Here is a 17,972-nt window from a genome sequence, read left to right on the forward strand (position 1 = left end):
AATAAGAAATCCGAATTTCCATCAGTGCTGGATTTTATGCAATACTCTTTTACACTAGTTTCACAGTGAAAAAGCTGTTTTCAATTTTTACAAACAGATGTTAGGATGGTATTTATAAGCAAGAAAAAGATTAGAGTTAATTATATTTATCCTGGATTATCGTATTTTGCTGTGTCGAAACAAGATCAGAATATTGGAAGCTACAGTGAGGACAGTGATGGTAGTGGTCAAATATGTGAATTTATTAGATGCTTTCCAGGTGAATTGTCTACGGTATCCGTCTCACCCGTAATTTTGAGTATCCATCTCACTGACCATATTACAAACAGTAAGCTATACAAAAACGCGGTTCAATCCCGCTTTTTAGGGCTATAATGAGAGAAAGGTTGAGATGGTTAGGACACATTCTGCGGATGAAAGATGACGATTTGCCAAAGATAGTCGTTTTAGCCAACCACTATGGCCAAACAAAAAGCAAGTGATCCCCGAATTGGGAGTAAAGAGGTTGTAAGGAAGGATTTAAGGGATATTGGATCTTCTTGGGAGGGTGAAAAGAAGGAGGCTTTAAATAGATTGGGATTGAGGAGGTTGTACTGGCCTCAGGCGGCTTGGTGCTGCAGTGAGCTGTTAGTAGTAATGATGTCGTATTTTGCACCTTTCACCAATTAGAATTAAATAAATACCAAATAATCTCGATTTTTTTAGATAATATAGTGCTTGTTCAATTGAAAGCTAAAAAGAGAAAGTTACCTCCGTTTTCCTCTTTCCACTTTCCTTTTTATCTGGCAAGAGGTACAATTTGACGTACGGATCTGGCAAATCGGTTGGATCGGGGATTGGCAACTTCCTAGAATAAAACAAATATTACAAAAAAAGAAGTAAAAGAAAAGAAAGTTAGTGCAGATAGAAAAAAATACATTATTACAATTCTACGGTACAAAGTATGCTTCAGTTTCATCTGTTTATTCCAGTGACTTATTTTCACAAGTCAATTCCTTATTTCTGGAGAGAGAAATAAATCCACCTAATTAAACATAACTTGTTTTAAAACTTCACGTGTGAAATTTTACTTTAGACCTTAGGTCCGCCTGTGCCTCCCGAGGCACCCACGGCATCAAGGAGGAGCCGCCAATCTCCCTTCAGGTTTGATGCTGCAGTGATAACTTCCCATTCTAGTTGAACGATGATGTGCAGGTTGCACATATCCCTCTAATAGGTCCAGCACCATTTGTTTCTGGCTCTTCCCTGGCTACTGCTTTCTGATATTTGTCAGCGTAAAGCAGCTTTTGGGAATCTATGGTCATTCATACGGAGGACATGTCCCAAAAACTCCAACTTCAATCCCTGATGACGTCGGTTATTAGAGATTTCTGAGTTATTTCACAGATGGACTTGTTCGTCGACTTCTATGACCAGTGAATGTTCAATATTATCGGAAGGCACAAGCTTTCAAAAGCCAGGACTCTCCTCTCTTGCTCTTAATTCGGGTGCCATGCTTCAGATGCACAATATTGGCTGCACATGTTTCAGCTGATAGTATTGGCATGGCATGGTTGTTACAAAAGCGCAGAGAAAATTTGTGAGATCTCTATACTTGACCTAGATTGTTGAAGGCGACATTTGCCTGTCCCATTCTGGTGAGTACTTATTTCACTGTCAAGTCGGGAGCTCTTAGTGATACTTCCTAGGTATTTGAACTGGACAACTTCCTCAAGTTGTGCTTGACAATTTGAGATTTGTGTTCAACTTGTGATATTTAAACCAGAAAAAGGATGAAAAGTTTTCGGGTCACATTAGTTATTACAAGTAATCCCTCTGTTTTTTTGCGGTTTAGGATTCTAGCAAATATGGTATCATGAAAGACATTCAAATCTCACAATTTGTTATAAGTAAATAAATCCTAATTTTTAATCGAAATCAATCTTCAAAGAACAAACTTATCAGTTGGTTCTATTTTTAGACGGTAATTTCTTAGGTATTTTTAGACGGTAATTCCAACTTTCCAACTCGGTAATTCCAAATTCCAACTCGGTATTTTTAGACGGTAATTCCAACTTATCAGCTTCTATTTTTAGACGGTAATTTCTTAGGTATTTTTAGACGGTAATTTTTAGACGGTAATTCCAACTTATCAGCTTCTATTTTTAGACGGTAATTTCTTAGGTATTTTTAGACGGTAATTTTTAGACGGTAATTCCAACTTTCCAACTCGGTAATTCCAAATTCCAACTCGGTATTTTTAGACGGTAATTCCAACTTATCAGCTTCTATTTTTAGACGGTAATTTCGTATTTGAAGCCACTTGATTAATGCGACCATCCGTGGGGAAAAAAAGAAAAGGAAAAAACATAAATGCTACGCATTCAAAAGATATTTTCCTTGTTGTTAAAGGCGGGGGCGGGAATCAACACTGGCAATTTCAGTAGTAAATTTTTCTTTCAATCCTCCACCTTTTTGAGGAGTTTAACGCTCTTTTACAAAATACCCAAATATTTCTTTTTGAAATAAGCTTTTAATATTAAACTATTAAACTTTTAGTTTCGCTAGATTTAAGGTGCTTTTGCTTGTGAATTTACAACGACTTACATTTATTGATGACGACTTTGTATGGATTTGGATATTTCTATTTGGTTGATGGTTCGGTTATACTGTTTGGTCCTAGGTAGTTGGATAGATAAGTAAGGTCAAAACATCGTTCAAGTGCACATTTGTCTCAATTGCTGGATTAGGATGACAGTCTTTTTTTTTTTTTTCTTTTTTTTTTCTTGCCAAGTAATTACCACTAAAACATTATGTATTTATCATTATTAAATCAGCTTAAAATAAAAATTTTTCACTAGAAATCGTTTTTCAAACCCATTTTTAAACTCCGGTTACTATGGGCTGCTGTTCGCACTAAACTAAGTTGCAGCTATGGCAGCAACCATATACTTTATCACCTACAGAGAATACTATAGCACCAGCACTTGAATTATTAAAATGCAATCCTGACGAAGCTAAACTCTGTTTCTCAATAGGAGAAAAATACAAAAAATCCTAATCAGAATTTCTGTACAATTCATGCAAAGGGCCATCAATTTACAAAACAACAACGAAAACGCTAAGATATTACGACAGCTATGCCCAAGAGAGCCTAGTTAAACATTGATAAAAAAAAAGGATGTTATTTTCTAAATAATGCAATCACAGTATACAAAAATTGTTGCAAATGTTTCAAATTGTTTCAAATTTACCGTTCCCAAGATAGTGATTTTTTTTTTTCAGTTAAGAATTCTAGGCTTTGCATTTTTATTTACAAATATATACGATAAAATAATACCGCATTCAAAGTTTTTTATATCAAAACTTTAATATGAAAATATTGGCATCTATCATTAGGCTGCTGTCAATATTTTTCTCCAAAAGATGTAGAATCCATAAATGTTAGAAGTGAAGAATGAATCTATGCTTGAATTATTAAAAGATGATCTGAAATCTAGAAGGATCACTTTGACACCTATACTTGAATTACTGATAAACAATCCTAACCAATATACGCCTCGACAGATCACTTTAGAATATAAATCTACACTTGAATTATTAAAAGACAAACTTGACGAGACTAAACTACAGTAAGATGATTTTATTGTATCTTTCCTTGAAAATACTCCACCAAATTGCGATGACTTTCAACTATGACATACCAAAAACGGGAGAGAAATCAGAAAACATACTCATTGCTGGATTTGGCTTTAATGCGTCAATCATTTCTTGTAGAAGATATTCAAAATTAAAATTTCTAGAAAAATTAAAACTTTTTTGTTCTCTGCTTTGTTGAGGTTGTAGATGATCTGGAGTCCAATTTGGTTTTATTAATGGTTCTCTCACACTACGCCGTAAAACCTTGCACACTAGCATAATTTAAGACTACGCTACGTTACGTAATCTTATGGAGCAAATTTTGTCCTTAACTTAGGTGGTGTCAAGTAGACTCGAGTTCTACTCAGAATTTTACGTTATTTTCGAGATGAGCAATTAATAAAATTTGGATAATATATTTTACATAATTTTTCCAGAGAGCCTTTCTCGCTTGGTCTCAATCGCTGGGTTTAAATCTTCATCTCCATTGCAAATTCATAAGCAAGCTGCTCAAACGGTTCGCTCGTGATGATTACGTCAGAGGATGATTATGATGGTTTAATTCTACGTAAATTGAATATGCAAATCAAGCTTGAAACGAACAAAATCACTACAAACAAGAATTGGGGTATGACCTCCTTCTTTCACTGTAAAAGTCTAAAACCTGCTGCGTCATTGGCGCTTTACTGAAAACCTATTTTCAGTGAAAACGCCTCTCCCTTGGCCTAAAAGTGAACTAAAACTTTCAATTTTCAATGAAATGAGCCCTCTCTGAAGTTTATACGAGCCTCCCTTCTATAGGAACCATATATACCCCCAGAGTATAACTTACAACGCCTATCCAAGGGCCCTGGGGGTTGAGTCGGCTCTGGTGTTTTAATTTCTGATGTTCGAAATGTTTTTAAAAAAATCGTCAACTGAAGTTTTTATTAGATAGGTTTATCCATCCGACAAACCCCACGGCGTGGAGGACGGGAGGGGCTCGTTTCCCTCTGATCTTTTTTTATTCTGAAGAAATGAACTAAAACTTTTAATTTCTATTCAAATGAGCCCGCTCTGAAGTTTATACTAGCATCCTTTTCATAAGAACCACATACGGCCTTCATGACATAGCTTACAATGCCTGCCCCCCGGGCCCTGGGGGGATGTGTTGACACCGGAGTTTTTGTTATCTGACCTTTGAACTATTTTGAAAAAATGGCTCTCTCAAAGTTCTTAAAGGATGGGTTTGAGGAAAATAGGGCTTGCAGAGGGTGGGTTAGTTGCCCTCCAGTCTCTTTTGACTCTTAAAAAGTGAACGAGAACTTTCAATTTCCAATCATATGAGCCCTCTCCGAAGTTTATACGAGCATACCTTCCATAAAAACTGTATATGCCCCCAGAGCAATACTTACAGCGCCTGCCCCGGGCCCTGGGGGGTTGTGTCGACACAGGAGTTTTGCTTATCTGACCTTTGAACTATTTTTAACGAAATGGTCATCTGTAAAGGAGTTTTTGTCGTATGATCTTTGAACTATTTTTAACAAAATGGCTACCTCAAATGTTTTATCAGATTTATTTGGGGAAAAAGGGCTTGGGGGGGGGGCTATTTGCCCTCTGATTACTTTTGAGTCTTGAAAGGTTACTAGAACCCTCGATTTCCAATCGAATGGAAATCGAATGTCTTGGAAAAAATTTCCCTATTTTTTTAAGTTGTGTTTGTTTGATATGGAAAGGCAGTGTGGTCTTCGTCAATATTTACCCCTTTGAAGTTTATACGATGACCCCTTCTATATGAAGCACCTCTGGGAAAAAATAAATGGAGTGTGGGAAGAGGATAGCTGCCCTCCAATCACTTTTGACTCTTAAAAAGTGAATTACAACTTTCAATTTCCAATCAAATGAGCCCTTTATGAAGTTTATACGATCATCCCTTCAATAAAAACCATACATGTCCCCAGGGCATAACGTACAACGCCCACCCCCGGGCCCTGGGGGCTGTGTCGACACCGGAATTTTTGTTATCTGAACTTTGAACTATTTTTAACAAAATGTCTATCTCAAAATTTTATCTGATGAATTTAGGGCGTGGAGGGGGGCGGGGGAGGCTAGTTGCCCTCCGATCTCTTTTGACTCTAAAAAAGTGAACAAGAACTTTGAATTTACAGTCAAATGAGCCCTCTCCGAAGTTTATACGAGCATCCCTTCCATAAGAGCTATATATGCCCCTAGAGCATTACTCATAACGCCTGCCTCCGGGCTCTGGGGGGTTGCGTCGACAAAAGAATTTTTCTTATCTGACCTTTGAACTATTCTTAATGAAATGGCTATTATAAAAATTTTATCAGATGGGCTTGAGGAAAAAGGGTGTGTGGAGAGGGGGGATAGTTCCCCTCGGATATCTTTTGACTCTTAAAAATTGAACTAGAACTTTCAATTTCCAATCAAATGAGCCCTCACTGAAGTTTATAAGAGCATCTCTTTCATAAGAACCATATACGCCCCCAGGACAAAACTTACAACGACTATCCCCCGGGCCCGGGGGGAAGTTTTTGTTATCTAATTTTTGAACCATTTCCAAAAAACTGGATATCTGAAAATTTGTAGTGGATGGATTTGGGGAAAAAGGGCGTGGGGGTGGGCTAGTTGCCCTTAACTCTCTTGACTCTTAAAAAGTGAACTAGAACTTTCAATTTCCGATCAAATAAGTCCTCTATGAAGTTTATACGAGCATCCCTTTCATAAGAACCATACATGCCCTTAGGGCATAACTTAGAACGCCTTCCTTTGGGCCCTGGGGGGTTGTGACACCTGAGTTTTTGTTATCTGACTTTTGAGCTATTTTTAACAAAATGTCTATCTCAAAATTTTCATCGGATGGGTTTGGAAAAAGAAGGCGTGGAGGGGGGGGGCTAGCTGCTCTCGGATCTCTTTTGACTATTAAAAAGTAAGCTCGACCTTTCAATTTTCAATCAAATGAGCCCTCTCTGAAGTTTATAAGAGCATCCCTTTCATAAGAACCATATATGCCCCAGGGCATAACTTACAACGCCAGCCCACAGGCCCTGGGGGGTTTTGACAACACCTGAGTTTTTGTTATGTGACTTTTGAGCCATTTTTAACTTAATGGGTATCTCAAAAAATTTATTGGATACATTTGGGGAACAGGGAGCGTGGGGGGCTAGTTGCCCTCCAATCTCTTTTGGCTCTAAAAAACTGAACTAAAAATTTCAATTTCCAATCAAAAGAGCCATCTGTGAAGTTTTTACGAACATCCCTTCAATAAGAACCCTATATTCCCCCAGGGCATAACTTACAACACCTGCCTACGGGCCCTGGGGGGGGGCTTTGTCAACCCCGGAGTTTTCGTTATATGGTCTTTGAACTATTTAAAAAAAAAGCTATCTCAAAGTTCTTATCGGATGGGTTTCAGGAAAAAAGGGCGTGGAGGGGGGGGGGGGCTAGGTGCCCTCGGATCTCTTTTGACTATTAAAATGAACTAGAACATTCAATTTCCAATCAAATGAGCACTCTCTGAAGTTTATACGAGCATCCCTTCAATAAGACCGATATATACCCCCAGGGCATAACTTACAACGCCTGCCCCCGGGCCCTGGGGAGTTGTGTCGACACCGAAATTTTTATGATATGATGATTGAACTATTCTTAACAAAATAGCTATCTTAAAATTTTTATTGGATGCATTTGGGAAAAAAGGCCTGGGAGGGGGGGGGGGGGGAAGCTGGTTACCCTCCAATATCTTTTGACGCTTAAAAAGTGAACTAGAACTTTCAATTTCCAGTCAAATGAGCCCTCTTTGAAGCTTATATGAGCATTCCTTCCATAAGAACCATATATACCCCCAGGGCATAACTTATAACCCTTGCCCCTGAAGACTGTGGGGGAGTCCAGCCAAAACATATAATTTCCAGAACTCTCAACTACGTTGAACAAATGGCTATATCAAAATTTTGATTGGATGTGTTGGGGGAAACGGTGGGCGTAGAAAGGGTGTTAGTTGCCCTCCAATCACTTTCGACTATCAAAAAGCGAACTAACCATTTAAATTTCCAATCGAATGAGCCCTTTTTGAAATTTCTACGACAACGCTTTCTATAATAACCTTATATGCCCCCTGGGCATAACTTACAACCCTTGCCCTGAGGGTTGTGGGGGGACGGTAATCCTCAAAGACATAATTTCCTGAATTTTCAGCTACGTTGAACAAAATGGCTACCTCAAAATTTTTTATTGGATGTGTTTGGGGAAAAGGTGGGCGTAACAGGGGGTTTAGTTTCCTCCAATCACTTTCGACTATTAAAAAGGGCACTAGCCCTTTGAATTTCCAATCGAATAAGTCCTTTTTAAAGTTTCTACGACAAAGCTTTCTATGCCCCCAGGGCATAAATTACAACCCTTGCTCTGAGGGCTGTGGGGGAGTGTCCTCCTCAAAACCATAATTTCTGTCGGGAAATCAACTACGCTGAACAAAATGGCTATCTCAAAATTTTGATTGGATGTGTTTGGGGAACTGGTGGGCGTGGAAGGGGTTTAGTTGCCTTCCAATCACTTTTGACCCTTAAAAAGGGCACTAGAACTCTCGATTTCCAATCGAATGAGTCCTTTGAAGTTTCTACTACGACCCCTTCCGTATGAAGCGCCTCTGGGAAAAATAATAAAAAATAATAAAACATTGGAGCCGTGTGGCCTTTACTGATAAAGCCATTATACAGCGGCATTATATAGTGGCATATATAGCGACAAGGTCTCATTTATTAAAAAAAAGATATTTAAACTCTAAAAAAAAACAGTTAGAGCTCCCCACGAAAACGGAAGTCTAAAAATGCATTTTTCAGGGGTTATCTTGAAGTATCAAGTACATGTCATCCTTTTTCCGAGAGGATAGGGGTTCAAGTCCCGATGTCACCGGTTATTCGGTCTGGAACGAGTGTTAATGGCGTGGCTCTATAGGCTCAGCTAGAGTCAACAAAGTTCTAAATGAGCACTTGGAAGAGTTTGGGGAAGGTAAATAAGAAGTGTATGAAAGCACAGGATGGCATGCCCCCAGCCCCCCCCTCCTTTACACTTTCTGGCTGAAGGGCTATGAAACGCATGTCAGAACCGCCGGTAAGGACTTTATAGTCCAATGCCGCATTCTCTACCTGTATCAAGTAGATGAAAACAAAATATTTTTGCCCTCTGGAACCATCTGAGAACTATTCATACTTGAAAACCAGGATCTTCGCAGATTTCTTTTGGATATTTCAACTTTATAAAGTCTTAGGACATTCTCGTCAGTGTTGCCGAGTTGAACTATGAAAACAAATGAGCAAAAATAAATAGTTAAATTCGACAATACTTTTTCCCAAAAATTGAATATTAACAATAATAATAATAAAAAAAAAAAAAATTTGGTGCCCGGAACTGTATAAATTAGCTGCATGTGGAAGTTTTTTTTCCATTAAACTGAATTACCGTTTTTTTTTCAAACATGATTGGATGTGTAATTTTCCACTTAACCAATTCAAACATTCGGACTTCATTTCCACTGACCTTGCAACTATAATAAGCAGAAGAGGGACATATATTGTTGTGTAAGTTTCTACTTCACCACTTCGAAAAATCAGGCTGGATTTTCACTATCCTTGGTATTCCAAGTATAATATTTTCAGTATAATACTAAGATATTACCTAATAATATTACCTAATAAAATATATTACTAATATATTATAATACTAAAATATTACCTTAAATTGTCTTAAAATTTTAACCTCAAGTTGTATTGGGAACAATTAAGGATAAGAATCCTGGATAGGTTTGATTTTCCTTCATATAGAAACATTTTCAGGCACCCTTAGAAATCAGAAGCGTCAATTCACAAAAATAAAGGATGTGGGCGAAGATATGTTTCATAATCAAGTCCCGTTTCGAATTGCCACTAAAAATTACTCATTTTAGCCAACACCACTTAATTTTAACGAAAAAAAAAAAAAATAAGTATGTTTTTTCATTGAAATTCATAACTTGTCAAAATTCCCATAATAACTTTTATTTCAAAACGCTTGTTCAATCGGGGGATATTGATTAATTTTACTGATTTTTATTTTATTTTTTAAAAGAAAACACCAAAAAAGAATATTTCCAATGAAAATCTAAAAAAGGTCCGAACTTAGGAGGGAGGGACAAACAAATCTTCCCCTGCCCCGCCCCTCTCCCCGATTGGCACTCCTGCTTAGAAATGCTGAAAGTTTGGACAAGATACATAACCTAAGATATACTAAGAACTAGCCTGAGAGGTACTAAGAGCTCTAATAAATACAGCATTACTAGTCTCTGCAACATGCAGGAATCTGCAAAAAGATGAAAAGATGAAAAAGATGAGGGATACTCACTCCGCTTGATGGACGACTACAACAAATTTTTGTCTGCTTGTGCTGTAACGAAGGGTCAACTGAACACGGCCACAGTGGCCCTCTCTGAAAAAAGAAAATAATTACAAATTTCTGATAGAAAAATCAGAATTTTCACTGATAATTTAACATTATCACAAGATCCAGTTGCGAAAAATATCAAGGTCTAAAAAATCCCAAGATGTCAAGTTCAAGTTCAATGGGTTTATTAACAAATGAAAATAATAAATCACACATAATCAAAATACTCAGTCCATGTCCAATAATAATGTCAAAAATCCCAAGATGTCAAAGATGTCAATTTATTTAATATGCTTTTTAAGGGTAACATTTGACATATATATTAACCTGAATGTCCGAAATTGGCGAATGTAGACATTCACCGTTGAATGTCCGAAATGCCTTTTTTATTCTCCTTGGATTTAGTCAGCATTGCCAGTCAACTTTTTCAGTTTTATGCAAGGTTTGATGGTAACAGGTTAGATTAGGGTAGGTTTTTAACACATTTCTGAGATTTATAACCTAATTTAACCTAACCTTAATTTTTACCATCAAAGCTTGTATAAGACTGAAAAAGCTGATCCGCAAAGCTAATTGAATCCAAACAGAAAAAAAGGAATTTCGGACATTCCCCTGCGACTCCCTAGGCCGGTCTTGCCGTAGCAGTGTGCGTTTTCTATTATTCACCTTGTCAGCCAGCTGCAGCAAGAAGAGCTTTTTGGGAGAAGCTGCAGGAATCAACAGATTACGGCCAGAGAACTCACCCATATTTTGGAGTAGCAATGCTAGGAGATAATAACGAACTCGATAGCAAATCGCTGACCAGGTCACTTAACCTTAAAACTCTAGTCGATTTCCCAACAACTAAGGGCAACTCTGGATTTAATCCTGACAAATCTTTCGGAATATTACCAGAATCCAAGTAAACTAGCACCACTTAGTGGAAGCTATCATTATATGTTACGGTGAAACCCCTCGGAAAAAGTAAAAATTAAATATTCAGCAACCAAAGTTACTTCAAGGTCGATCACTGACCATGGTCTGCTGCAATTCGGTGACTGGATAACGGGAGAAAACTGGGTCGCGGTCTCTTCAGCTAAAGACTTGGATTCCCAAGTAGAAGAATTCCCTAATAAGGTAAATTCAAAGACTAAATTATGTTCTAGTGATAAACCATACGTAAATTCAAAAATAAAGCAACTGATAAAACATAAATTGCACCTAATACGAAAAGGTCAAGTGAACCAAGCAAAACAGTTGGCAAACCAAATAAAATGGAAAATCAAAAAGGTATACAAGCCAATTACTATGAAAATGAAGTTGACCATCTTTTGGAGTCCAAGCCGTCGCAGTTTTTCAGTAAAGTAAAAAGTCTGACTGGCCAATATTCTCACCGGCTGATTTTTGGAAGGAGAAACTTGTAGAAAAAACTGTAAATAATTTATAGTGCCCGTTGTTCTTCAATTTCTCAGTCATACTCCCCTCTATCACCTGAGGATCCCCAGATAAACTTACTTACTCCTTCAGATGATAATTTAATTGCTGATATTTCATCGGCAATTATAATCCGTAAACTCTCTTCTTTAAAAAGAACTTCCGTTGCCCCTTTTGACATTGCAGTTGCTCTCATTAAAGCATTTGCTAAAGAATTATCATTTCCCCTTCAGATAATTTTCAATAATATAACAAAAACAGTATATTTTGCAAAGAAATGGAAGAAAGGGTTAATTACCCCCATTCCAAAGAAAGGAGCAGCTAATGATTTCTCTGGTGTCCGGCTGATCACAGTCACCGATCACAGTGTCCGACCGTCAGTTTTTAATACGAAAGTTTTGTTGCCGCATGGCTGAAAATATATCTTTTGAAAGTAACTGATCGAAAGGAATTTGGTAATATCCCTAAGTGTTCAACAGTTCATCACTTCGTTGATTTACTTGGTTTTATTTTAAAACACCTGGATGAACCTGGAAAATGGATAAATTTAATTGCAATTGATTTCAGAAAACCATTTGACTTTGATGATCACAAAATCCTTTTAGAAAAGATGGCGGAAAAATACCCAGCTTTATTATTAAAATCATCAAGAGCTCCTTGACAAATAGAGAGCAAACTGTAAAGTATAAAGACCAATTTTCCACTTCTCTGCCAGTTTTTTGTGGAATTCCACAAGGAACTGTGATCGGGCCGCTGGGCTTCCTCCTCATGACAAATGAAATCGCTGCTGAGCTGAAGGACAGATGGAAATACGTTGACGACTTGTCCTTAACGGAAATCGTATCTAAGGATTGGAAGAGCAATGCTGCTGGTTTCACCGACCAAGTTACCTCAGAGGCGGCTGAACTAAACATGGTCGTGAATAAAGACAAATGCTCGGTCACGACATTTTCTTTTCTTCGGAGTACTCAACCGTCTTTCGAACCTCCTATCGCTTCCAAGCTAATAAGCCATAAAATAACTTTACTTGGTATGGTGATGTCTTCTGACCTCTCATGGCGGGAGAATACAAAGACAATTGTAAAAAAAGCTAACGGCGTAATCCAAATGCTAAAAACACTGAAAAAATTTCGAGTTCCTAAGGACAACCTGAAACTAATATCTTATACTTTCATCCGCCCCTTAGTTGAATATGCTTGTCTGTTTTGGCATTTTGCCCTTACCGAGGATGAAACTGATGAAATAGAACGAGTTCAGAAGAGATCACTGCAAATCATATATAGCAGTTCTCTTCTACCTTACTCCTTTTACCTCAAGGAATTTAAACTTGAATCCCTTTCTTTCCGCCGAAAAAAACTATGCCAAAGATTTGGCTCCTCCCTCCTTCAACATCCCCTCTACCGATCATTCCTTCCCCCCCCCGTTTGTCCGTATAAGATCTCGTCCCCCCCGGGAAGTGGCTGACAAGGTTCCGAAACCAACCCCAGTCCACTGTAACACCTTGCACTACAGTAAAATCTTTGTGCCAAGCTTTGTGAAATATTACAATGATCTCTAGTGTTTTTATTGTTTAGTTTATTTTATCCTGGCGAAGTTTTATCAGACAATTTTATTCTCAATCTCAAGTGTTTTTATCCTTTATTCTATTTATTCTGACGAAGTTTTATCAGACAACTTTATTTTGCTAATTATGACTAAGAGATATCATATTTGGGCTTTGCCCACGAGAGCTATGTCTTGTTTTTGAATTAAATGAATTTGAATTTGAATGTCGACATTAACCAGATTTCGGACATTCAGATTAACATATACACTTTTCCGAAGATCCAAAGTTCATAACTGAAATCCTTAGATGACGGGAAAATTACAAAGAGTGGCAACCCTGCATTAGACTCTTAAGCTTCAAGGGAAGCATTCCTTCTCTACTTAGGCAATAAAAATAACCTCTTTCTTAAATTTCCCATTTCTTAAACAGTATGCTTTATTCGAAGATATTTTTCGTTATCAATGAACTCGCAAAAATGCCTTCTCTTCCAGATATATATATATATATATATATATATATATATATATATATATATATATATATATATATATATATATATATATATATATATATATATATATATATATATATATATATATATATATATATATATCATGATAGTTCGCCCCTAACGCCCATCGCACTTCTTGCTTCAAGGGCCATGATATTAGCAAAGCAGCTGGATTTACTGACACTTTACAAGTAAAAAGTTGGCTATTCAACCAATTTTTTTTGCTTTTATTCATATCTTTCTTTTATTTTAATAATGCAGCAATTTTACTTAAAAGTAATTTCTTCAATGTGACTAAAAATCTTGTGACTAAAACTTTTCTACTAGCTCAAAATTTCACGCAGGCAAATCAATTAGGCGGTTTTGTTAACCAGTTGAACTTTACATTTTTTTTTTTCATTGGCTTGTGGCATAAATTTTCACACCGAGTTTTTAATAGGCAATATTATAAATCTCTCTGAAAATCGCACTTTCGAAGAAATAAAGTAATTGGGTTACCATAATGTGTCAAATATTTGACGTCAATATATGACGTAAATGGATGAAATTTACCACGTACTTACAGGAAAGCCGTCTCTCTTTCTCTCTTTAGTTTAAACTATAATCAAGTAATGATTTTTTTTTTATCTTTAAACGTAGATATAAATCTTCAATGATCCAAGTACAAACTAGTATTCAACTGCATGTCACTGATTCAAATGGTCAATGATGACTGGTGACAATGACAATTGACAAACATGTCACTGATTCTCCGAGATGGTTGCAAAAAAAACATAGTAAAAGGAATTTCAGATTTCCAATTCCTTCTTTCTGAGTTAAAAGAGTATTCCCAAACCATCAAGAAGAAAAATTATAATATAGAAAGCAGAGTCAGATATCAGATATCAGATCGATAATAAGACCAACGTTACCAATAGGGTATAATTGTACCATTTTTGGCACAACAAACGGTGCAATGGTGCAATTGGTTCCCGGTGCAATACTGTATAATCGTGGTACATTTGTTCTGTATTCGCCAGGTAATGCTTTATTTTACTGAAATTTTTGTAACCCCTTCAGTTATGTCCAAGAGATTAAAGCAAAACAAAAACTTATTTAAGCAAAACAAAAACAAAAAACAAAAACAAAACAAAACAAAAGCAAAACAAAAACAAAAAAGCAAAACCTATTTCCGTCAAACACAAAAGCGAAACTAAAAGAAATCGCTACGTATTTCAGACTAATCACCAAAAGAAAAACAGCACTCAAAACTGATTTCTGAAGGAGGATCAAGATTTGAGTTACAAATAAGCGGTTACTTATTTTTTAGTTTATTCTAGTAGACTGTTGTTGTCCGTGAAGTGACAACTGACGTAGAATGCTATCATAATACCACAAGAATCTTCTGCGGTACAATTTGGTCGTAGAACCGGCACAATTCATATCAAAGCATTGGCAAAAATGAATAAAACTTTTCCTGGGAAAAATAACCTGCTCATAAGCGGGGCTATCAAGAAAATAGAAAAAAAAGCTTAAATTACATGATATTGAGAATAAGGTGTTAGAAGAAGTTCAGCATCAGCCGTTTCATTCGCCTCAAGAGCTGCCTTGGACTGTATGACAAAACACGCTTTAAAAAATTAAATTATCATATAGTCAGTAGAACATGTTAGGAGAAGTTCGCCTTCTGGCGTGTCATTGTCAAGAGTTTAAAGACTGTCATGGACTTTATGACAAAAAAGGGCTTTAAAAACAACTGAAGTTATGGAATAATCAGAAGAAGGTGTTAGAAGAAGTTCACCTGCGGCCGTGTCATTGTCAGGCTTGAAGGACTATCACGGACTTCAAGACATAAAAAGATTACGAACATAATCATAGATTACGAAATAATCAGAAGAAGGCATGAGAAAAAGTACACCAGCAGCCACGTAATTATCAGGCTTCAAGGACTGTCATGGACTTCATGACAAAAAGACTTAAATCATGGCGCAATGAGAAGAAGATGCTGTAATTTCACCTGCAGCCGTGACATTATCATAGTTTGGGGTCGAAATGTCACTTAAATCAACAATTGATACTTGATATTCCATAGCAACAGGGGAGTTTAAGCACCTTCTTATGAATAATCGGGTTGGCCCAAGAAATCATGTTCTTGACAAACAAATAGTCCCGGCTTTAAAAACCTGATTGGTGTTAAAACTTCCCTTGTGATATTAACGGAGAGTAAACAGAACAAAGAGTTTACAGTCACAAAATCACTTATAAGTCCCTCTTTTTCCCCGTTTCTCTGTTTCTGTGTCTATGTTTCTCTACGTTTTAATACTTCAAGCGGGAGCCAAACTATACCGTGTGTACCACAAAACGAAGAGATAAAAGAACTTGATAAGAGATAAAGACATAAAAGAACAAAATAACAAATTTTAAATCAGTGGACTTTGTCATTACTCTGATCAGGTGATTTTCGGTGATTACTTTTTGGACGTTAACATGTTTCATTTTTGGTTTATGTTTTTTAGGTCTTTTTCATTATCAAGGTCTTTTTCATATCAAGGTCTTTTTCATATCAGGGTCTTTTTCATTAAAAATTAAAATTAAATTGAATTCTAAAACTATTTAAAATTACAATTTTTAAAATTAAATTTTTAAGAATTTAATTTAACTTTTTTAAATTTAAAATTTTCTAGCCTGTTTATTACTGAATTTCCACCCAATTCCCTTTTTTCAAATATAGCACCTGCTACTACCAAAAACTACGCAGCTGCATATCAAGGTCTTTTTCATTAAAAATTTAATTTTCAATTAAATTTTTTCTTAAAATTAAAATTAAATTGAATTCTAAAAGTATTAAAATTAAATTTTTAAGAATTTATTTTAATTTTTAAAAATTTAAAATTTTCTAGCCTGTTTATTACTGAATTTTCACCCAATTCCCTTTTTTCAAATATAGCACCTGCTACTACCAAAAACTATGCAGCTGCATATCAAGGGCTTTTTCATTAAAAATTTAATTTTTAATTAAATTTTTTCTTAAAATTAAAATTAAACTGAATTCTAAAACTATTAAAATTAAATTCTTAAAATTGAATTTTTCAGAATTTAATTTAATTTTTAAAAATTTATAATTTTTTAATTTTTTAAAATTAAATTTAAAAATTTAATTTTAAAAATTTTAAAATTAATTTTTAAAATTAAAATAAATTTTTAAAACATGTAAAACTAAATATAACATGTTTTATTTTTGGTTTATGTTTTCGCAGATTATTTAAATTTAAACCAGGATAATTATGACGTATCAAAGAACGGGTAGATATATTGCTTAATTCAATAATTTTCAGTAGGAGTAGTTTTAAAAACATTCTTCCTGCCATACCCAAAAATTAGGTTGGTTGGAAAAATTATTGCACATTATGATTTTGTGCGCATATAGTAATGTTTTGGTTTTGTTTTTCTCTATATTCCACATGCACCAGTGATTTGGAGAAGGGTAGCAGAGGGGGTCTATAACCCCCAAACATTTTTACTTTCCCCTCCTGAGAAATGACAAATTTTTTGCTATTATCATTTATAAAAATTAAAAAAATGACAAATTTGCCACAACTATAAGTGTGCCCCTCCCCTCAACAAAATGCCTGAATTGACGCCATTGCTTTGCTTACATGCATCCACTTCTCTTGAAAGCAAACTCAGGCAGCAGATAACCGTTCGACAGAAACATACTGACCACTAGTAACTGATACATCCTGACACTAGTAAGAAACATACTGACACTAGAAACATACTGACACTAGTAACTGATATAGTTTCTAAATAAAACAATAACAAAAAATAAATTTTTGAAAAAGCAACCTGTCTGATTTCATGGTGGGTTATTACAAAAAAAACACACACACACAAAAAATCTAGAAATTTTTGGTTAGCCGAACGTAGGTCTTATAGCGATATACCTTAATAATATACCATCAATATAAATTAGATGAGAAAATATCACCACAAAAACCTAGAAAAAGCCGGACAATACTTTAAACAACTAAAATTAGGTTGAAGCTACAGTCTAGCTTCGACAGGGGTGACTCATAACTCAGTCACCTCTGCAACTCTGGTAACTCTTTTCAGTGTTTCGTCTAAATATAATATATAATTATATCTGATATATAAATTTTATCAGATAATTGTTCAAATTATTTTGTAATTTCAAAATTATTGAAATTTCTCTACCATTACACCATTATATTATTTCATTTATCGTTATTACAATATTGTTACAATTTTATAAAACATATTACCATTATTTCCACTATTCTAGAATTTTCATAATTCAAGTTATAATACTTTAAATTATGTCATACAGAAAATTTAAAATATGCCATATAGAGATGTCACAAGCCAAAATGAGGCGGGGTGGGCAAAAAAAAGGTAAAGGCGCTGGACTTTACAGTCCTTGCCGACGGTTCTGATCTCCGTTCCATGGCCCTTCAGCCAGGATGTACAATGGGG

At 35.7% G+C, this 17,972-nt stretch overlaps 1 protein-coding gene across 6 annotated transcripts in view; it reads right to left on the reverse strand.

Annotated features, from left to right (window-relative positions):
• The window catches only part of Esyt2 (extended synaptotagmin-like protein 2), a 234,103-nt gene that overhangs the window by 30,651 nt on the left and 185,480 nt on the right, over positions 1–17,972 (reverse strand). For all 6 annotated transcript variants that reach the window (XM_089104783.1, XM_089104781.1, XM_089104780.1 and 3 more), the window contains exons 18-19: positions 9,991–10,074; positions 751–847 (exon numbers count right to left, since the gene is read on the reverse strand). In XM_089104783.1, coding sequence (XP_088960909.1) covers positions 751–847; positions 9,991–10,074 — 181 coding nt within the window. The remainder of the gene's footprint in view (positions 1–750; positions 848–9,990; positions 10,075–17,972) is intronic.

Source organism: Artemia sp. Qi Xiang Cuo, chromosome 19 (genome assembly GCF_049724085.1).
Source record: "Artemia sp. Qi Xiang Cuo chromosome 19, ASM4972408v1, whole genome shotgun sequence".
NCBI classification, from domain to species: Eukaryota; Metazoa; Arthropoda; class Branchiopoda; order Anostraca; family Artemiidae; genus Artemia; species Artemia sp. Qi Xiang Cuo.